General features: G+C 30.7%; 1 protein-coding gene across 3 annotated transcripts in view; it reads left to right on the top strand.

The window, feature by feature from the left end:
- LOC118201085 (G patch domain-containing protein 1) overlaps positions 1-23,433 on the top strand; it is a 129,824-nt gene that overhangs the window by 26,009 nt on the left and 80,382 nt on the right. For all 3 annotated transcript variants that reach the window (XM_085825480.1, XM_085825482.1, XM_085825481.1), the window contains exons 5-7: positions 5,831-5,966; positions 15,492-15,698; positions 15,784-15,904. In XM_085825480.1, the coding sequence (XP_085681606.1) occupies positions 5,831-5,966; positions 15,492-15,698; positions 15,784-15,904 (464 nt within the window). The remainder of the gene's footprint in view (positions 1-5,830; positions 5,967-15,491; positions 15,699-15,783; positions 15,905-23,433) is intronic.

Consider the following 23,433-nt stretch of genomic DNA (forward strand, 5'->3'; position numbering starts at 1 on the left):
TAATTTCAGATGAGAGACTGAGGAACACAAAAAACATTTTCCCCCTGTGTTAAGATACAAGTACGTGATTTAGTCTTCACAGTTGCTGAAAGGAGGGAAAATATTTCTAAGGCCAGCTTTAGATGCAAAACATTTACCTTTGGAAGGAAAAAAGAAGGGGGAAAATATTTGAGTTTTATTAAGATTTGACAGAAATAAGAGCTTTGAGGTTTATCAAGTAATAAAATTGTTTAACAGCTTTTCTTCTTGAATAAAATGATATATTACAACCTATATTTACAAAAAATTGAAAAGGGGTCCTTAGGGGGCCTGATAATTGAAAGTGTGTGGGGAGGGCAATTCTTGCTATCATAGCATAAAGCATGCTCTTTTTATAGTATATTATCTAAAGCATAAATATAACTTCAAAAATGCCACATAATTTTTCAGCTTAGTTGTAGTGTTTCATTTTTCAATTTTTTATTTTTTGGCTGAGTAACTCCTTGTAACTAGGTCAATTACATCATGATATGGTTTATGTATGTATGTTTGCTAAAATTTTTGATAAAACAATAATATTGAATTTAAATCACTTTCAAAAGTGTTTTACCCATATTTTACATAAGTATATTCAGCTTGGTGGAATCATCCAAGTGCAAAAAAAAAAAAAAAAAAAAAAAAAAAAATTATTTTTAAATTTTAAATTTCTAGTGAAATTTTGAAAGTTTTTGCCTTTAGACTTACATAACTATGCTCAAGCACCCATCACTATAGATGCACATCAAAAGTTCACAGAAATCGATGAAAAGACAAAAATTTTAACAATTGGCAGCTACCTGGGGAAAAAATGTCGTAGAGGGGCAGCGGTATAAAATATATACCGTCTCTCAAAATTCGGGATTTCACTCTAGATTTTTTTAAAATCTCAATTTTGTGTCCTAAGGGTCCATAAATTACAATTAATTCAAAATTTTACCACAATTTGCAGGTTTCGTAACAGTCCTTATAAGTGCTTATAAGTCCTTATATTTGAAAATAAAATATAAAAGCCCTTATAAGTGCTTACTTTTTCTCTAAAGCACTTATTTTTTTGTTTTTAGTGCTTATTTTTTTGCTTTTAGTGTTTTTTTTTTTTTTTTTTTTTTTATTTTTTTTACGAATGCACATTTTTTCCCTGTACAAAGCCAAAATTAAATAAACAGCTTTTCTTCCTTATATGGAATGTCAGATGCTGAATTATACTCCCAGAAATAGCTTTTTGTCCCTTTCTCTGCATTAATATAACCTTTGGTGGCTGCGAGTACACACAGATGCTCGCCGTTCTATTGGTCAAAGAATTGTGAAAGCGGTAGAAATTCCGATACATTCCGTATTCTTTTGCTCCTACCCAATACTACACATGTTTGAATTTCAATCAAGATTTTAATAATTTACATTCTCATTTTGCATGGTCAGTTCATATTCGCACTTATTATGATCGGTATGCTTATATTATGAGCATGTGTATAAATATTTATAATAATGTATTTGCAGTAACTGCTGAAGTATAGATAAACTTAAAAAATGGGTGTGTTTTAACACAGATTAGTTTTCTAAGGAATAATATTCAGAATGGCATAAATAAAGTGAAAGTAATCGAATAGTCATAATAATTTTTTATTTATTTATTTATTTATTTAATTTTACGTACGGAAGTTAGGGTTCTCCCCTTCCTCCGCAAAAACTCGAATTTTGAAACCATTACAGTTCACAGCAAAGGACTCCTATTTTTTTAGGGGAAGGGGTCACTTTTCAACCTGGATTGAATTGGACTAAAAGTTCTGCGGTCTACAAACCCAAGAGAAGAATGATTCTATTCCGGAAATTTAATTCAGTCTGTCCAAAATTAGAATGAGAAACATTCCAGATTGGTAAATGTCTGTATTAATCAATATGAGTATGGCAGGGATATCGCATGGAGCGCTTTGTGTCCAGCTAAGTGATAAATATGCCACATGAAAGCATGACGATGAAAACTAAATGAAGCAAAGGGGCATTTTCCTTTATTTAGTTATTTATTCTCCGAATTCTGTGCAGGTATTGATTTCGATTGTGTAATATCACGTGCAGAAGAATTAAGGCGCACGTATTGCACAATAACATTTCCCAAAGATAAGGTTTGCTATGCTTGCTGAGCAGAAAGTTTTTAGTTCCATTGGGCTATTTTTTATATGATGCACATATCAAAATGTCAAAAGCATTATTTGGCTGAAAAATCTAAAGAACAGCTACAATCTACCCCCTTCCTCTTTTACCAGTTACGCTCGACTATCCGGAATTTTCAGATATTCGATAATTTCCGAGTATGCCAGTTAGTTAAGCTTTTACTGTTAAAGGATGACTGCATGAAGCAATTTCCCATTATCTGATTTCAGAAAAGTTCCTTTTTATTTACTTATTTTTACTTCAATTACTTTGCTTGCAATATCTGTTACAGGAAAACTGTTATACAATGAGAATTTAGAAAATGTTCAGAATTTTGATTTAAATTATTTAAATATTAATATGAGTAGAAGTATAAATTGTATTTATTTTTAGGGAATATAATAAATATGTCTTATTATTATTTATTTTCTCTATTTTGAACTGAAATTTCATCATTAAATCTTGTAATATAATTTAGTTCTGCATAGTTTTTCTTTCTCTCATTGTAAACTAGTTCTGTAAATTGAATTGTTATTTAAAATTTAAAAAAAAAAGAATGCAATTGTTTTCCATGGTTGAGTAATGCTCATTCTCTCTTAATAAATACTGAATTTCTCAAATTTTAAATTGCAAGTCTAATTTTTCTTTTAAGGTTATGCAGTTGTGTATAAGGTAGTTAGACATGTGCTCATTTTTTTCCTTAAAATATGCTTGAAAAGTGCTTATAGGTCCTTATTTTTTTAACTAAAATGTGGCTACGAATCCTGATTTAAATTATTTTATGTACTGCCTCTCAAAGGGTTAATTTCAATATTGTTTTTTGTGTATATAATTTTGACAAAAAATGTCTAAGCTGCTTTTCTTAATTATTTCTTAATCTCATAAAGAAATCTTATTCAATATGATTTATAAGCTACTACTGATATTTGAAATTTTTGCATCGCACAGAAGAAAAGATACATTATAACAAATGACGGTCATTGCGAAATTTGACCTAAAATAGACTCTCATCAGTTGTAAGCCTTTCATATTGGTTATTGTAATAGAGCGGCCGTTATAACAAACTTCGATTGTGTTAACATTTCTAGCATGTTTTCTTAGAATCTAACTATTTAGATATTCACTTTCCAAATCAAAGAAAATATAAAGGGGGCAGACAACAATAAGGTAAATCAGCTATTTGACACAAACAATGAATGTTTTCCTGAAAAATGAAGAATCCCTATAGAAGCTTTTAATACTGATATAGGCCAAATAAGAATGTTACTTAAAGTAAGTCATTTCTAAAAGTTTCTCATGTAGCTTTTCTCTGAAATTTTCCTTAAATGTTCTGTTTAAGAAAACCTTTTTGTATGTATTTTTATTATTTAAGTTTTATGTATGAGTATATCTAATTAGAAACAAGCTTAGGTTTTGCCAAGTAATGAATCTTTGCAAAGTTTGCATTTAAATGTATGGAACATTTATTTAAATAATTAAAATATTATTATTATTTATTATTAAGAAATTTGCCACCATGAAATCCATTTAAAAATTTCTTAATGTGTTTATTAGTTTTTTGGAGGAAAGATGGGGAGGGCTGTGTAAATAATTTATACAAACCTCCCCTCTATGTTTTCGTAATATTATGTAATTTATTTTATTGGATATATACGCACAGAATCAATATGTAGTAAAATAAGTTTACAGAGAACTTTTCAAACATTCTGTGTTATACGATAAACAAATTAAAACATGTCGCTTTTCGAAATTTTGTGAGAAAGCTCTTCAGTGAATTCAAAATAAATATTCAGTCTGCTTTCAGTATTGAAAATTTTTACAAGAGAAATTTGGGAAATTTTTTTTATTTTGGTTTCCTACTATTTAACTACGAATTTTCAGCAACCTTTCTTTCTCAGCAATTAGTAATTATGCTTCTAGGGCTACAAAGTAAAGAGTTTGAGCAAGAGATGCATAAAACATTCTAATTTAATTTGTAATAATAAGTTTTCCATACACATGAAATGATTTATAAACTTGTATGACTTTAATAAAATAAAACCACAATTACAAGAAATTGGCATCATTAACAATAGATTTTTATTAAAAAAATCGTATTAGTGATTTTGCTTCACTGAAAGGAAGATTAACTTAATGGTAGTTACATGATAAATAAACTACGATTACAAGAACTAAATTACAAAGTTGCCTGAAATCAGGTATAATAATTTTTTTAGTATACCGGTCTTCTTTTAATTTTATGAAATTATTTTGTATATTATTTTGTTTCTATATATTTCGTTATTATGATCGAATAATAAATAGACATATTTTTTAAGTATATTTCAAAGAAGTAATTTCGCATGATTCTGGTCCTTAATTTGAAATGAACTTTGCAAATTAAAAGAGAAATCATAGTATGTTATTTGCAGTTCTCAATTTTCAAAACGTGTCATTTGCAGCGTTTAATTTTCTTCATATATTTAATCTGTTTATCTTTTGCATTTCCGTTAAACCAAATCCAAAAATCATTCCTAATATTAAACTGAAAATTATCAATGCGAGTGATTCCTACAGTTTAATATAATACATATTGCACTGGTTCACTATAAACAGCCTATCCCTTTTCAAATTGTTGCCTCCAAATATTATCACCCTGTATTATTTTTAACTGAATTAAAGAATGAAGATTTCTCGCATTTTGAAAAAACGAATCTCCTTTTTAATCTGATTTAAGTTAAGCCATTAAATTTTGAATAACGTAGTCCACCACCCTGGAAGCTCGAATTTTGCATTTCTAATTTGTCTTATTATTTTTCATACTTTTTCAAATTTTAAGGAATTTCTGATTAACAAATTTAACAATAGGAAAGCAAGCAGTGGTAATACTATTCGAAATAAAAATGCTTTTATCACAGCTCCTGAGACTGTTACCATGTAAAAAAATGTAAGATATTTATTTATCTTTCAATTTTAATTAACAAGCTCGTCTCTATGAAAGCAATGTGGTGCCCCTACCGGGAGTAATTTTTTTTATCTTCCACTTGCCAGTGTTTTGCTCTTCAGTAAAGCCTAAAACACTGTCATATTTAATCTGGAAGGTGAATAATTAACTAAGTGATTTAAAAGCAATAAGCATAGTTCTTGAGAATATTTTTTCCTCCTTTTTAATCTGATTTATTTAAACAAACATGTTTAAAGTCAGACATGTGTAATTAGAACTTTCAATATTTTTTTTTATTATTTTTTAATTTAATTTTATTTATTTATTTTTTTAAATTATATTAGCTAGACTCATTAAAATCCTTGTATACTTTTTCTATTTTAAGATATTAATTAGGCGTCTTTTTTTTTTTTTTTTTTTTTTTTTTTTTTTTTAATTATTGTTATCTATCTCTCATTATTTTCTACCCAATTGCACGAATTTCACTGTTTGCATTTCTTCTAGACTGACTGTCTTTCACAATGGATTGTTTTTTTTTTTTTTTTTTTTTTTTTTTCTTTTATACATTTGTTCAAATGTGTTATTGACTTTCTATTCTCGTCACCTTGTAGCATATATTGTCACCTTGTAGCATACGTTTTTAAAAAAAATTTCTAGTACCTTCTAGCAATTTTTTCCATTAAATTTTATTCTTGAACCCAATTTAATAATTTCATATTTACTGTTTTTGTTTCTCAATTGCAGAGATTCTATAGGTATAAAAATTTTGAACAAATTAGGATGGAGAGTAGGCCAAGGTATAGGACCACGGGTGAAGAAATACAGTAGTGGTCCAAAATTGTATGGATGTTCTCCCTGTCCTGATGCAACTGTTCCTGAAGTAAGTAATATTTTTTTAATTGTGTTTTATTTTTTGACTTTACATAATTGCATTTTATTGATTGACATACTTCAAAGTGATAATTTTGAGAGGCTTATATTATTAGATTATTCAGCTCTGACAAAATTATTAGGAGCTGTTTGGCTAACTTTGCTTACTGATTTTGTTTACATGCAAGCTGTAGAATCAGTTATATTTCATTTCACTATCACCACCATCCAAGAGGATTTTCATATCAGTAAAAGTTAAGTGTCCTCATTATACCACTGTTACAAACATATCTGCTGTTTTTGTTACAGGTATATCTGCAATTTTTTTATCCCAGACCCATCAGTATAACTGCTAGCCTATGTTAACCATCATTAGGAACAAGTTATTGAGTTTTTTTTTAAATTATGCAAAAACAAAAACATTTGATATCTTATATGAATCTTTTTTAAATTTTTAACTAACATATAATCTTTGACTTTTAAGTGCAACCACAGAATGTTAGCTTATTTATAGGCTAAGTTATTATGCACTGAGTTATGTTAGCTTATTTATAGTCTAAGTTATTATATTATTGTGCATTGTTATGTTCTTATTGGTTCTCTCTTATTTAGATTAGTAAATATATTTGTAGTATAAAAGTTAATTTTTTATAGTATATGTTGAGAAGTATTAAGAAAAAATGACAGGGTAGAGAAAGAAATATGCTGTGGAGGGGGAAAATATATCAGAAGTTAAAAACAATTGAAATAATAACTTTGAGGACTTTAATGTAAAAATGATTTTGGTACTTACATATTAACCCCACCGCACTTATGTATTAACGCCACCGCAGCAGACGTTGCGCTGATGCACCAATAAAGAGCAGTCCTGTTGTTCGCACACAGTTATCTTATGAATTCCTTTTTGCCTTGTTATTTGCTGATTTTTGACGCCATTTTTAGTGCTACAAAAATGTGCCTTTGGGATTTGCCAAACACAGAAGAAGATGCAATTTTATTTTTTCAGGAGCAAAATATTTTACCAAAAAAACAAAAATGTACCAATTGTCATGATATGAAACTTTATTTTGGTAAACATACGTTTTGGAAATGTAATTTAAGACAGTGTGATCAGCAAGGGAAACTTAGAAAAGACAACTGGTTTGAAGGAAGAATTCCATTTTGTTCAGCTCTGAGATTCATATAATGCTGAGGAGTTGACGTCGATCAAATTTTGTGAAAAGCAACTTGATTTATTGGATAAAACTGTTATAGATTGGAACAATTACATGCGTGAATTATGTGTCTTGGACATGAAGAATAAACCAAACAAAAAGATAGGTGGACCAGATTGCATTATGGAAATTGATGAAAGTTTGTTTATTAAGCGTAAAAATAATTGTGGTCAAGTATTACCTGAACAGTGGGTGTTTGGTGCTATATGTAGAGAAACAAAAGTTTTGTTTGTTGTCTCTGTTCCTAATACAATTTGCTCTACCCTTCTTAATAAAATTATTGAAAGCATTGCAGATGGTAGCACAGTTTATTCTGACAGTTGGAAAGGTTACCAAACAAATAGAATAGAAAAAGGATTCCTACATGCTAAAGTTAATCATAAATACAATTTTATTAACCCTGAAACAGGTGTTCATACACAAACAGTTGAGAGAATGTGGGGCAGTACTAAATGGAGGAACAAGAGACGTAGGAGGACAGAGAGACATCATTTAGAATCTTATTTAGCAGAGTTCATATGGTGACAGCATCAGGTCAAAGAAAATAGAGACTGTTTTGAATATATGTTAAACTCTATATCAGCCCATTTTCCATCGAAATCCAATGACTGCTTTGATTTTAAATAAAGTATTTTAATTTAGGATTTGTTGCAAAAAATTTTAGGTGTAGATTGGCAGCACTTAAAAACCGCCAAATCTTCAGCTGTGGTGGCGTTAATACATAAGTACCGTGATTTTTTAATTCTAAATTCATTAAAATGGATGAAAAAAACTCAAGGAATTAGTAATATTTGCAGTATCAGTTATGAAAATTTAAAATAAATTCCCAAAACTAGAAAAAGTCAGTCTAGCCCCTTAAGTTATGAAGAATCTGTATATATATATATGTTTGTATGTTCTTCACATAGTGGAACAATCACAGCACTTAAGCCATCAACCTGAGCATGTGCCCTTAAAGCCTGAATTTGGAATTTAAAAAAATATATATTTTGCATTTTGTGTGAATTTGTGAAACTTTGTGTTGTCACACTAAACTGCATTCTGAAAATTTGGAAAATTGCCAAAGAGTGCTGTGTTGCCAAATAACTAGTTATAAAATGATAGCACCTAAATTTTGTATTGTTATATATTCCAAAATGAGCAGATTCATATATGTATATGCATTTTTCAGAATTAAAAGCTCATGTTTGGGAGACCTTTCTTGCAAGATTAGTGTTCCATTTTCACCAACAGTGAAATATTATTGTTTATTGAAGTGTTTAAGGTGTTTCCACATGAAGTAGTAGAATATATTGGTTCTGTCATCAATGAGTATGTAGCTATTATCTAAATTATATAAAGTTTTATGTAATACTAGTATGAATATTTCAGCTGTCATATGCCACATTGATAGAGCTTAATTTCTTGAGATTTCTAAATTAGCATCTAAATCTCTTGCTATCTGTATATAAAACTAACTGAAAGAGAAGTCCATGTGTTAACTTTGCAGTGAAAGTCACGGAAACTAATAGTTTGTTCTTTGAAAAAGGATGTGCCCTTTTGAAGAATGGAAGTAGACTAAGAAACTGTCAGATAAATATTGTTTTTGGGGGTAAATAATTGCAAATGAAATCAAAATGGAAAATATCAAAAGCATTTTTGAGGTAGTAAAAGTAAAGTTGCTTCATAGTTGTAAAACTGCATGGAGCAGTAGAATTTTTTTTTTTAATTTTGTGTAATTCTAATCTAATGAAAGCATCATGTCACCATATTGATTACAAAAAGCAAAGAACAATATGAATACTTACGATATGGAAACTTAAGAATTGAAATGCATCTTTGACTTTCAATATGCATTAAACTAAATAATTTCACGAAATTATCTTTTCATCTGATAATAATGTAGAATAAAAAATTTGACATTAAATGTAATCAGTGAGATCATAAATGCAGTTTTTCCTGATGATGATGAAGAGGATTTCTTAGAGGAGCAAGAGGAAGCGAGAAAAACCTACATCATGAAATTTCGCCAAGTTACCAGAAGAGACGAAATCCCTCTTACGCAAATGGAAGTGGACAACATCATACGTACTCTGGCACCCAAAAAAGCTCCAGGTCCGGATGGAATTTATAATATCATCATTAGAGAGATACACCGAGAATTCCCAAAACTATTCCTTGCGGTCATTTCAGCTTGCTGGAAACATCAGTACTTTCCTAAAAATATGAAGCTAGCAGAAGTGGCGTTATTCCTAAAATCAGGCAAAACTCCGGCAGAACCTTCATCTTACAGGCCAGTCTGTCTACTGCCAGCGCTCGGTAAGGTATTGGAAAGAGTAATTCTTTACAGACTGGACTTCTTCCTGCAAAGGAACAACGCCCTGCATCCCAACCAATATGGATTCCGAATGGGCAACTCAACTGAACATGCCATAAAAGACTTAATGGCCACTATCAAACAGAACAAGGATAACAATTTGCACTCACTGGCAATAGCCATTGACATCAAGGGAGCCTTTGACTCCCTTTGGTGGCCAGACATAATAAATTTGCTGCACAACATGGCCTGCCCAACAGCCATTATTACCATCCTTCGCTCGTACCTTCAAGATCGAAGTGTACAAGTAACATCAGACAGCGGCATTTATGTCAAAAATGTCTTTAGAGGGTGTCCACAGGGGTCATGCCTTGGACCAACACCGTGGAATATAGTGGCAAACTCGGCATTTCGTCAGTTTGAGAGCGTAGAATACGCTTGAATCATAGCCTATGCGAACGATTTTATGCTAGTTGTGGCAGGAAGGAGTAAACTTGAAATGAGATCTCAATACTGTCTTGATCTTTTCTCCCAATGGGCCAGAGCACATAAGCTTCAGATTTCGGCAGAGAAAACTTAAAGCTTTACTCATAGGACGCAGCAGGCAGCTAAGACGCAATCCAAGCATTAAACTCCATAGGATACCAGTAAAATATTTCCCCCTATTGAAATATCTCGGGCTATTACTCGACAACAGACTTTCTTGGATGCCTCATGTCAGGAATCTTAAGACTCGAATTAGCATCCTAAGCAACAACATGAGACGCATGACTTCACATAAATGGTGTATGGTGTCTCTCTTCATGAGTCATAAATTCAAAGATCGTTTCGTTTCAGGAGTCAAGGTTGGGAGAGCATTAGAATTTCAAATCAAAATTTCAAGAGTTCACAGAACATAGAAATAACATTTATTAATGATAAACTTATATTACTTATATTACTTCCGCCTATAGCGGCCATGAAACATAATCAAGCATCAAATAAATATGACATGCGTCATTCTTCATGTTCAAGCGTCAAGTGCTATATTTTTCATCAGCGTGAATCAAGAGCGCCACCTATCTACCAAAAAGACGGAACAAATGGGGTATCTCATCTAAGCTACTAAAAATTTGGCATAGAACCATTACAGAAAGAGTAATAACTTACGGAGCAGCAATCTGGGGTGGCGAACTTACCTCTCATATGAAAAGATCCCTGCTCTCTATTCAGAGACAGCAGCTACTTCAAGTATGCAGGGCATACCGTACCACGTCAACACTAGCCCTACAACAACTAGCAGGAATTCCTCCCCTAGATTTGATAGTAGAAAGGGAGGCAGCTATCGTAAGGGTTACCAGGCTGGGTCAAACTTCAGCACTCTGGGGTCATAGTTATCACCACTCGGACTACGAGGATCAAAACAACTGCAAAAACTTTCATCCAGCAGCTTTTAATCTCTCCGACAGTATCAGTATAAACGACCAACCGATTCAGAGGTACAGTAATAACCTTTTCACAGATGGCTCCAAAACTGAGAATGGCACGGGCAGTGCCTTCTGTAGACTAGAAAATGGAGTCGTAACATTCGAGTGGAAAAGGAAATTAGGCTTGAACAACTTGGTATACCAAGCAGAGCTTCTAGCTATCAGTGCTGCTATTAGATATGCGAACACATGTCAACAGGAGAAATTCTCCATACTCAGTGATTCGGCATCAAGTCTGGCGGCTATCGCAAGTCAAAACAGCCGGAGTCCTTTGGTATACAGAATTCATAAACAGCTTCTGACAATGCCTATTTCGCAAAGACCCACTTTAAAATGGGTTCCCGCTCACACAGGGATTCAAGGCAATGAAGCCGCTGACCTACTGGCCAAGCAGGCAGCCAACTGCACGGATATATTAGAAAAACCAACTAAACTTCCTTGGTCTTATATTAAGCGAACAACTTTGGCAAGTCTGCTACAAAATTGGCAAAGTAGATGGACAAAGGCAGAGGTAGGACGAAGGACATTTCGCTTACTGCCAAAAGTTAACATGGAAATAAAGACCCACTGTGCTAGCCTAACACAGTTCTTGACAGGTCATGGACCATTCCCAGTATACCTGAACAGATTCAGACTTAGGGATACTCCTTTCTGCGAATGCGGAGAGGAAGGCGATACGGACCATTATTACTTCCATTGCGTACATACAAGAACCTGGCACTTGAAGAAACCAGCGGACTGTGCCTGGACAATGGGGACGAATAACACACTCAAAAACAGAATAGCCCTTGATAAAATAGAAAAAAAACTCAAGAAACTGCCTAAGCAGAAACAACCATGGATAATATTATAATGTTTCAAATGTTCAGAACTTAAAGCAGATAACCAGAATAATGCTTAGTGCCTTGCAGTTATCAGTATGTAAAAACTGTTATTAGTATATAATATTCAACCTTGTTACTCTGGAGTCTTCCCCGCCGTGATGGTATATAATTCCGTTTGGTTCATGTCTGTGGTCGGAAGCCATCATAGCGGTGCACTCACTCACTCTTTTTATCTATTATAACAATCATTTTTTTATAAAGGGCATTTTTTATTATTCTGAATAACAACATTTGTATTCAAGTTACTACTAGCCCCTGTTTTGCAGAGAATTAGCCTTTTTATGTAGGGTTACCTTTTCAAACCAGTTACTGGAATTAACTTGAACTAAAAGTTTCATAATGTAATTAACAAGATTCAACGCATAAACACCGGTGAGAAATACAATGGTATTACTTTTAAAAATTTGAAATAGCATAAATATTACGTAGAGAATTTATGTATATTGTACATTTTTATTTTGCTTTCTATTTATTAAAATGGCTATCATTGTTATTGCCGGAGAATGGCTGCTTTGCTACATCTGAACAAAAAATTACCCATTGTTATTATAATTGGCAATAGATAATTTACTGAGAAGTTTATTTGACAACTACAGTGTTTTTAAAGATATGATCTGCATTTTTTTTTTTTTCCCCTTCTTCATCTCCCACTGAAATTTTATAATGCACTTTTATGGAGGAAGTAGTACTTCTTTTTTACTGTAGTGTTTTGCTCTTTCCAGTTACGTTGAATCTTTCACAGTTAATCAGAGGAACAGTTACTTTAACCATTTAATCAAACTCATTTAGAAGAAATGTGCATTAGTGGTAGACATGCAGTTGCAAAAATATTTGTAATTCTTCATTATAAGCAATATTAAAATTAGCATTAAGCATAGAAGTACTTAGGGACAAAATTATGAAATACTATAAATAAGATTAAAATATAATTTTAACTTTTTGAACTCCGTTTTTCAAAATAGCATTGCTCTGAATTAAGTGTAAGGTGATGGAAATTGAGGTCACTTCTTTTGTAAGTATTTACATAAACTCTTGTTTACTGCATTACTTCATAACAAACAATATTAGTTATTACTGATAGCATTTTTGTTTTTAAGAAATTTTCGTGTAAAATGAATGTACGAAAGAAATATTTTCTGTGTCTGCCATAAAATATTATGAACCCCTGGTTTGCATTTGATTGTTTGTAGTAGTGCTACAGATAATTTAAATTTCTATTTCAGTTTTTTGTATATGAAATATTTAAAAGTAATAATATAAAATGATCTTCTTTTTACATATTCTTGTCCCTGACTTTATTTCTTTCCCTTTCTTAAGAAAACAGAGGTGCAGTAGAATATATGAGGAGTTGCCTTACAATGAACTATTTTAGCTGATCACCAAGAACTAATATAATAGCTGACTTTCTCAATGGTCTGGCAGAGTGCATATTAAAAGGAAATAATAAATGAATGACAAAAGACAAGCATTTTAAAAAACTTAAAATTAACAGTTCCTAACATAATTAATTTCAAGATTTTGATAAAAATTTATTTTTTTAATAAACAGTTGTTAAATCTCAGGTACAGTGGACAGTAGTATGATTAGCATAGGCTCATTTATATGCCACTGGACTCAGGTTTGAATCTATTGTAAAATATAAATATTTATGATTCTGATATTTTTAATGAACGGGTGCAATTATCATCCATCTATAAGAGGTTAATATGGGTAAAAGACCTTGAGTTCTCTCTCATGTACTCTTGATCAAAATTGGAGTGTAGTTTAGACCGATAACCTTTGCATTATTAAATAATTCATATTGATCTTCTGTCCTTGTCCATTGATCTCTCTAGATTAGTGGTAAGAAAACGTGGATATGATATTCATATATTCATATATTCCATCCTCTCGGAAGCGGACAGTAAAATTTGGGATAGAGGCATATGGCTCTTTTATGCTGTGCCATGGTTAAGTAATCATATCTTGGACTGTTGAAAACTGCATTCAATAATTTTAATTGTAAAGTTGAAACAAACAGCTAAGAAACCAGAGATTTTATGGCTTATATTTTTTGCATATGTTAAAGATTGGCAAACAATCATTTTTATTAATGTTCTGATGATAGTAATAGTCTTTCTGTTCTAAATTTTATCATCTTAAAATCAAAATCTTGCATTTTGTTTCTCTTGTTCCAACTATATGGAATACAATGCTATTTCAGTTTTTTGTGGTATGATGATCTCAGTGCTGCACATCCTTTAAAAATAAATAAATAAATATTAGATTTTTCCATCATCTCTTTTATGTTTCCAGTTATAGAATTTTATCACTTAAAAATAAAGCATTCAAACATATTACTTTTAAACTTGTCATCACAGGCTGGAATTTTTATCTTTTATGTGCCCCTAAATAGAAAAGAATACTAAATGTGAAATGTTTTTCTCACTAGAGCTAACTAAGTTCATTTTATTATACAGTACAATGTCCGTATGTCCGTAATCTGGATGTCCATTATCCGGAATGATCTATAATCCGGACCTCAAAGCCACAAACTTTTTTTTTTTTTTATATATATATATATATATATATATGCTTTTTATATGAGCGTTTAATGTGCGCATGTGTCACTTCCAATAGTGAAGAAAGTGACAAAGAGATTATTGAAAACAAAAAAATTTCGATTGACAAGTTAGTGGGTATTCTCGACACAGCAATTACAGGACTTGAACAGCGGAACTTTGTAACTGAACAAGAAATTATGTCTGTTTATAGAATTAAAGGAGAAAGTATTATCACATAAAACGAAGCAACTTAAACAACTTACATTGAAAGAAATGTTTAATAAAGTAAACAAATAAATATTAATTTTTTTTTTTGTAAATTTTGATACCCTTAGATCATAATTGCTCTTTATTTCATAAATTACGGTTTCATATTTTTAATTTTATAATTTCTGCGTGCCATTTTACCAGATTTATATTGATGATCTATAATCTGGAATCACCAAAGTCCCGATGAGGCCGGATTACGGACTTTGTACTGTATAAAGTTTGTATGAAAGGAAATCTGTAAATGTCAAGTATCAAATTATCAGAATTGTCTATAAGTGTTATTGAAATAAAGTGTCTTTTAAAATACAATTAAGAAGAATTAAAGTAGAAAGGTTTATGCAGAAATTAGCTGTAAAGAGTGTATTATTTAGCATGTATTCACTTAAATAAAACAAACTTAGCAAATTATCTTGAATATTAATAGTATTAAAGATGCAAATTTTATTTGCATCAAGTGTAAAGGCTTAGTGCATTTAAAAATACAAAGCGGTTTTACTTATGAAGAGGAAAAAATATGAATAAACAACTGTCTGTCAAATGCCTACTAATATTTCTGATAAATAAAGATTCTGTTATACCAGTTATTAAGTTATTAAGCCAATTAAGTGTTGATAAATTTACCAATTAAGCCTTGATATTTAAAACTGATCAAATTTGATAATTTAAATATTAACTACAAATATTATATGCATTACAAATATTTATGACAAAGTTTTAACTGTTTTATTTGCATTAAAATGTAAATTTTAAAACTCAGTTATTTCTTTTTGTTTGTTATAGAAATGAAGATTATTCCATGCATTTGCTTATAATTCTGCAGAGTAGCAAATTATGTTTTAAATGTTGTAATTTTATGTTTTAGGAAGAAGATTCCACTGCTTTGGGATTTACCTTTGCACCTGAAGACACAGAAGCTGTTTTATATGAGCCTAAAGATAACTATTTTGGATTGGGTTACACTGGGTTGTCTAGAGAATCTGTTCTTGATGCTCGATTTGATACATTTTCTCCTACAACTACTAAATCTTTTCTATCAAAAGACAAGAAAAAATTAACTATTTCAGGACAGGTATTGATTGCTTGTTAAAATTCATGGAAATAATATATTTTGGAATTTGTATGTTTATAATTTTAAAATACAATTTTCTCTTCAGGCTTTTGGTGTTGGGGCCTTTGAAGATGATGATGAAGATATTTATAGCAAGGATGATATGTCTCAGTATGATTTTTCTGAACTCTCTAGCAAGTCTCTAGATGAGTTTAAAAAGGAAACTGGTAATTATTTTTCTTGTTTTCATTGTAATACATTCTATCATTTGGTATATGAGAATATTTTGTGTATTTTCTTTTCTGAAAATATATTATGTTTAAACTGCTTAAATTACCAAGCATTGGCTTTCCAAATAATTATATTAAAAATGAAAAAAAAAGATCATTCAAATAATAATGCTTCATTAAAGTAAGCTGGTCAGAATGTTTAGAAAAACTTAAAATCTGTAGTTTAAAAATATGATGCATATTTTTTTTAAATTTTAGTAACTTATATTAAAATTGAAGTGGATTAATTGAAAATTGAATTAACTGTAACACAGGAGCTTGCTATTGCAGAATATTGTAATCAACTGGTCATTTTGTACAGTAGATCCGACTTAAATGCGATTGTCATTATTTTTTATTGAACTGCCAAAAATCTGTTTGTTTTTATGTTACAACAGGGAAATTACAGTACAGAGAAATTACAGAAATTAAAGTATAATAAACTTTAATGAAAAAATGGCAGATCCTCTACAAGCAAATCAGCATAACTACTCTAATAATCGCGGATGGCTGTGGGATGCTTTTAAATACAGTTAGACCTAAAAACTTTTTTTTTTTTTTTTTAATTTTTTTTTTATTTTATTTTGTACAAAGTAACTGGCTTTTAATATTGTATGAAAAAATCAAAGTTTTTTTATTTAATTTTTTGCCCATGAAAATCGCTCATGATACATACTTGTAAATAAAAAAGAAAAGGCATACAAAAATTAAATTCAAGTTAAGACAAATAACTTACAAGCTCAAGTTATGTTTTAGAAATTTAGTAAACAGGATTTTACATTACCCTGCAATAATAGTAATAATAATAAGATAAAAAGAAGCCAGATTAAGCGAAAGAATCAAATTTGGAAGTAAAATTATCATTATTCAGGTTTTGAATCTTTATATATTTTAGAGAATGTATTTTAAAATGTTTCATGTAATATTACAAATATAAAAATTTTGTATTTATTTTCATTTCATTTAACATCATTTGAAAAAGTTTTACTGAATTATGCTTTTTATTATTATTAAAGTATTTCTGATTACTTATTTTGCTCAAAACTGGAAGACCCCTCAGCTTTCTTAAAATACCCACATTTCCATCTGATAGCCTAATCCACAATTTATTTGATGTAGTAATGCACAAATTGATGTAGTAATGCACTAATGATTAATGGGATACTCAGCAGTTACTTCTAAAAAGCCTCTGTTCTTTGATTAAAAGCAACTAGCTTTTTTGAACTATGCTAAAACTTCCCATTATTTTAAAGGGAAAAAAAAATCATTTTATAAAAAAAGGATAATTATATATTGAAGCCTTCAAAATTTATCTTAACATATTCTATATTTAACATATAATTATCCATAAACTTTAGTATTATTTAACATAAATTCCAAACTACTTTTTTTTTAAATTTTACTCTTAATTATCTGACTAAAATTCGATTTATCATATTTATTAAGTTTCTTAAATTACTAATATTTTTATTTATATTAACATTATTCAGTATCAAATATTTAATATATTAATACTTAAAAATTGCTATATTAATACCCCTGTTTGTTTACCATATTCCATACCCATTTTTCAAATTATTTCATTCAGTTGAAAATTCTTATCAACAATTCAAAATTTTCATCATAAATTCAAAACTATAATTATTTATCTTAATTAACTTCTTTAAAAAAATAATTTAAATATCTTAAAATTTGTTACTTAATTCTATCAAGCATGATTATGAAAAATTAAGTCTAATGTGATGAAATTTGAATTATATTTTCATCAAACACTGCTACTGTTGCCACTCATCTTGTATTTCCCATTTCCTGTTTACTTTTCTAATTAATTAACTTGTTATTGACTTGGCGGAATTGGCAACGGAATAAGAGATTGGAATTCCGTCCATGTTTGCATTGTTTATAGTTCCACGTACATGATGCTAATAAAATTAGTTTATATTGAAAGATCTTCTTCTGTCACAATAAAGTGGCATCTGCGACAGGACAGAGTTTGTATTCTGCATTTGAAGAATTCAGAATTTGAAGTTATAAAAGTGTACAAGTATGAATTATTTAAATTACTGCTTATAAGTATAAGATATGCTGTTTACGATGATAAAAGTGATATAAGTTTAAGAAAGTACAATCACTTTAATTTCTTTAATATAAACAGAAATTAAGAATTTATTACAAATAATTTTAAGTAACTATTTTAAGTGTACATATAAATATGGATGCTCTGAAAATAAAACAAAAGCCATTAAAAACTTCATTTACAGCTACGGTGAATAAATTGAAGCAATATTTGGCAACGAAAGTAGACGCCAAGGATGGTGATAAACTGTGCGCATTGAATGCTCAGTTACAAGATAAATTTTTACGTTTAGAATGAGATTCAGAATAACATTTCTTCATTACTTTTAGAAAACGCTGAGGCTGTTGCTGAATACAAAGTTGATTTTGAGGCGGCAGAGGATTATAGAGATAAATTATCTTGAGCTTAAGATAAAGCTTAAATCAAAAGATAGAAACGCTATTAAGTAAAGATTTTGGAAAGTTCTGCAGAGCATGATGTGGTAAAATTAAAATTACTTAAATTTGAATTAAAAATGTTTTCGGGTGATCCCAAAGAATTTTTAACATTTTGGAGTATTTTTTCGGAACAGCTTTAGTATAGCCCACCTTCAAAGTTTGGCGAATTTGGTTTGGCGCCAAAGCACATGAAATACATTGTTTTGAAAAATGGTTGCCATCCAGATTTTCGACGAAACTCCGTGTTTCGAAAAATGGTGGCCATCTTGATTTCACCAGAAATCGTGGATAATAGAAATAAGTTTACGACTATTATACACGATTTTAAGAGAAAGAAATATTAAGAAATGATTAATAAAAATGATTAAGGTTAAAAGGATGTAATTTAAAAAACAATACCAGAAACCTTTAGCTATTTCACCTTTAATAAATAATTTGGTGTGACGTCACAATGTATTCTCCATGCTACACGTAATTTCTATTTTCTCTTTAAAAAAAAATAATTAATTGTTTATTATTGTAAATTAACACCAAATTCTTTAAATTTGCATTTCTGAGCTTAAGCATAACTGAAAATAATTATAATAAATTGTTTATATTTAAAATTATCATGATACAGTAAGCGAATTCTACCAGTTATTACAACGATAAAGAACGTCGCAGTCTCTCATACTTGTATTTCATACAGCTTCAGTATTTTCAAATATTTTTAAGCTTTAGCATTTATACAAATAAAAAAAGTTTTTTTTAATTAATACTCTGGAACATATCAATTTTATCATATTTACAAACTGATGTTTTGCTACGTAACAACATAATCCCTTATATACCAGTAAGTAGACAATTTTCATTATTTTCTAAAAATTTTAAACTTCACATTAATGAAAAACAGTTTCTTAAATTCCTAAATCACATTATATTCTCTATAGGCAGGCATACTAGAATTCTACACATAAATAAATAAAAAATTTAATTTCTCGCAATGAAAGAAAATATTATAAGAAAATAAATACTACAAATTAGGAACACTAAGCAATGCTTCACATACACACACACATGCAGTGTCTCACAAAAGTGATGGGACACTTGTGCTTTACAAAAGGAAACTGTAGTAAAATAAATTTAAAAAAAACATGTAAAAATTTTTTGTGGGTGGGTTTCATACTTAAATTTAGTAACAATTATTACATAACATACATTTTCTCAAAATATTAAAATATTAATTTAATAAAAATATAATTGTTTAGAACGGAGCAAAAAATGGCTCACATAAGTGATGAGAAACTTACTTTTCCATCAAATATTTATCCAAAAATTTTACTTTATAAAAGGTTTTAATATTTTGTTGGATTTCCTTTTACTTTTAAAACATGATTTAATCTTCTTGGGATGGATTCGACTAATTTTTTTGCGATTTCTGGAGTGATTTTACCCCATTCTTCTTGAAGCACCGATTTTAATTGTTGTTTTGAAGAAATGGTGTGTTTGCGAAATTCTTTCCTGGGTTTATCCACACCAAGATTCTACTGTCAGAATCAAATATATTAAATTTACTCTCATCAGCAAATATAACTTCATTCCAGTAATCAGAATTCTTATTGATGTTGGATTTTGCGAAAGCCAGTCTGAGGTTTCTATTCTTTTCACTCACGAAGAATTTTTCCCTGGCTGCTCTACCGTGATATCCAGCAGATCGAATTACTCTTCCAATAGTCTCAGGATTAACAATTACTCCATATAATGCTTGTAAATCAGCAGCAACTTTAAGAGTACTCATCCTTGGATTTTTTTTTTTTTTTTTTTTTTTTTTTTTTTAATATTTCAAACGATAATTCGCTTTATTCTATTGGATAGCTTTGATGCTCGGCCAGGTTTTCTTTTATCCTGAATCATATTGTGTGGTGTCTCTTCATGAGTCATAAATTCAAAGATCGTTTCGTTTCAGGAGTCAAGGTTGGGAGAGCATTAGAATTTCAAATCAAAATTTCAAGAGTTCACATAACATAGAAATAACATTTATTAACGATAAACTTATATTATTTCTGCTTATAGCGGCCATGAAACATAATCAAGCATCAAATAAATATGACATGCGTCATTCTTCATGTTCAAGCGTCAAGTGGAATATTTTTCATCGGCGCGCATCAGGAGCACCACCTATCTACCAAAAAGGCGGAACATACTCCGCCCCGATGAACATTGGTTCATTACAACATTATTATAAAGATCTTCAATTTTAGATTTAAACAAGTTTTCCAAAAGTTCAACAGTATATCATGTTAAAAAAAAAATAAAAATGCATAATGACAAATTTAAATTGAATAACAACATTAAATTTAGCACAAAATTTTACAAATAAAACATACTTACAATCTCTAGAAGGAAAACAAAATAATGAAACTGCTAAATTACCATAATCCACAATTGTGGTCCATTCTCTGAATCTGAAACATAATTGAATTAATAATAATAATAAAGACACAAATTATGAATATACAATTAATGTTTTTTTTTTTTTTTTTTTTTTTTTTTTTTAGAGTCTTATTCACTCAATGGTAAGCGGGAAAGTTTATGTATAGGACGCTTCAGTTTTTAGTTTCACAACACGAACTTTTCCATCAGCACCAGGATATAGTTCAATTACTCGTCCAAGTCGCCACTTTAATGGAGGCAAATTTTCGTCCTTTATCAAGACTAAGTCATTGAGGGCTAAATTTGGTTTATCCCTCAACCATTTGGTACGCCCTTGTAATTGTGAAAGATAATCTCTAGACCAACGTTTCCAAAAGCTCTGGAAAATTTGCTGTGTCAATTTCCATCTTTCAGCAGGGGTTAGCTTATTATTTGTAAGATCAGGTTCAGGAATTGCTGTTAATGTAGTCCCAATTAGGAAATGTCCAGGTGTTAAACGATTAAAATCTTCAGGGTCAGATGAGATGGAAACTATTGGCCTGGAATTCAAACACGCCTCGATTTGTGTAATTAAGGTGTGAAGTTCTTCGTATGTCAGAACCTGGGTCCCAATAGTTCGCTTTAAGTGAATCTTCATTTGTTTCATTCCAGCCTCCCAAAGGCCTCCAAAGTGAGGGGCAGCAGGAGGATTGAAGATCCATTGAATATTTTCACCGCTCAGGTAGTTTTGAAATGCTTCGTCAGAGGAAAGTGTAGCTATGTATCTTCTTAATTCTCGATCAGCCCCAACAAAGTTGGTGCCTCTATCTGAAAAGATTTTCTTGGGTTTTCCTCTGCGTGACACAAATCTTTTCAGAGATGCTAGGAATGCTTCAGTTGTTAGATCACTGACCACTTCTAGGTGAATGGCCTTTGTGGTGAAACATATGTAAAGGCAAACGTAACATTTATAGCTCGTTCCTCCTCTTCCTTTCCTAGCTTTAATTAAAAAGGGGCCTGCAAAATCTAGTCCTGTATTCGAGAATGTTCTATCCGGCAATACGCGAAAAGCAGGTAGGTCGCCCATTATCTGATTGGATGTGCTTGTTCGATTTTTAAAACATTTTATACATTTCCAAATTATTTTTCTTACAATTTCTCGGCCATTAACGATCCAATATTTCTGTCGCAGAGCAGATAATGTTAATGTGGCTCCTCCGTGAAGGTTCATTTCATGAAAGTGTTTGACTATCAATTCAGTAACTTGGTGACTTTTGGGAAGAATGATTGGATACTTTGTGTTTTCTGAAAGATTCGAGTTACAGAGTCTACCACCGACTCTAAGGATTTCTTCTCTATCAAGAAAAGGATTTAATTTCAGGATTTTACTGCTGAGATTCAATTTCTTCCCTGCTTTCAAAAGTCTAATTTCTCTCTAAATTCGGAATTTTGCATGATTTTAAAAATCAAATTGCTTGCCTTATCCAATTCTTGAACTGTTAAAAAACCCTTGAGTTTTAAAGATAGAGGTTTAATATTGTGGCAGAATCTTAAACACCATGCAGTTACGCGTTTCAATTTTTTCCAGGATGAAAACCTGGATGTCAATTCAAATTCAGCCTCTTGGCTAATAACAGAACATGCAGTAGTTTGACGTTGTTCTACCTGTACCTCTTCTACCATAGGCTCAATCAAAGGATCAAAAGATGATGAAGGTACATTTTTCTTTTTTAACCACACTGGTCCATTGAACCAAAGTTTATTTTCCACTAGATCAGAAGCTCTTAATCCACGTGAAACTATGTCAGCCGGATTGTCATTTCCCTTACAGTATTTCCATTGTGAAGGTGATACAACATCTTGTATTTCCCGTACACGATTAGCAACAAAGGGCTTCCATTTATCAGCGGTACCCCTGATCCAGTGAAGAACAATTTTAGAGTCACTAAAACAAAATACATTATCTTCTTGGATATTAAATAATTTCCTTAAATATTTAACTATTCTTGCCGCAATAATGGCTCCCATAAGTTCTAAACGAGGCAAGGTTAATTTTTTAAGTGGGGATACGCGGCTCTTTGAAAGAACAAAAGACGTACAGCAAGAATCAGGATCACGAAAATATGCAACAGCTCCATATCCCTTGAGGCTGGCGTCACAAAAGACAAAAAGCTCTATTTTATCGAAATTTACACATTCATCATTTAATATGTATTTTCTAGGAATACACAAGTTGAGAATAACTTCAATTTCAAAGTACCAAGTTTTAAATTTTTCACTCAAATAGCTGGGCAAAATTGTGTCCCAATCAATACCCAATTCCCATAACTCTTGTAATAAGAATTTTATTCTGATAACAAAGGGTGCAATGAATCCAACTGGGTCATAAATTTTTGCCACAATCTGTAATACCTTTCGCTTTGTAACGTGTTTCCAGTCAACTGGTTGTAAAAGTTCTTGTACATCTAATTTCAATGTGTCCTCATCCAAATCCCAAATTATTCCCAGCACCTTTAACGTTTTCTTATCCAAATTATCTTCCTTATTAATTAAACCAATATCTTGCCAATGATTTTTTAAAG

The sequence above is a fragment of the Stegodyphus dumicola genome, chromosome 10 (assembly GCF_044657685.1).
Source record: "Stegodyphus dumicola isolate Sdum_Otavi_A_Nest chromosome 10, ASM4465768v1".
Classification (NCBI taxonomy): Eukaryota; Metazoa; Arthropoda; class Arachnida; order Araneae; family Eresidae; genus Stegodyphus; species Stegodyphus dumicola.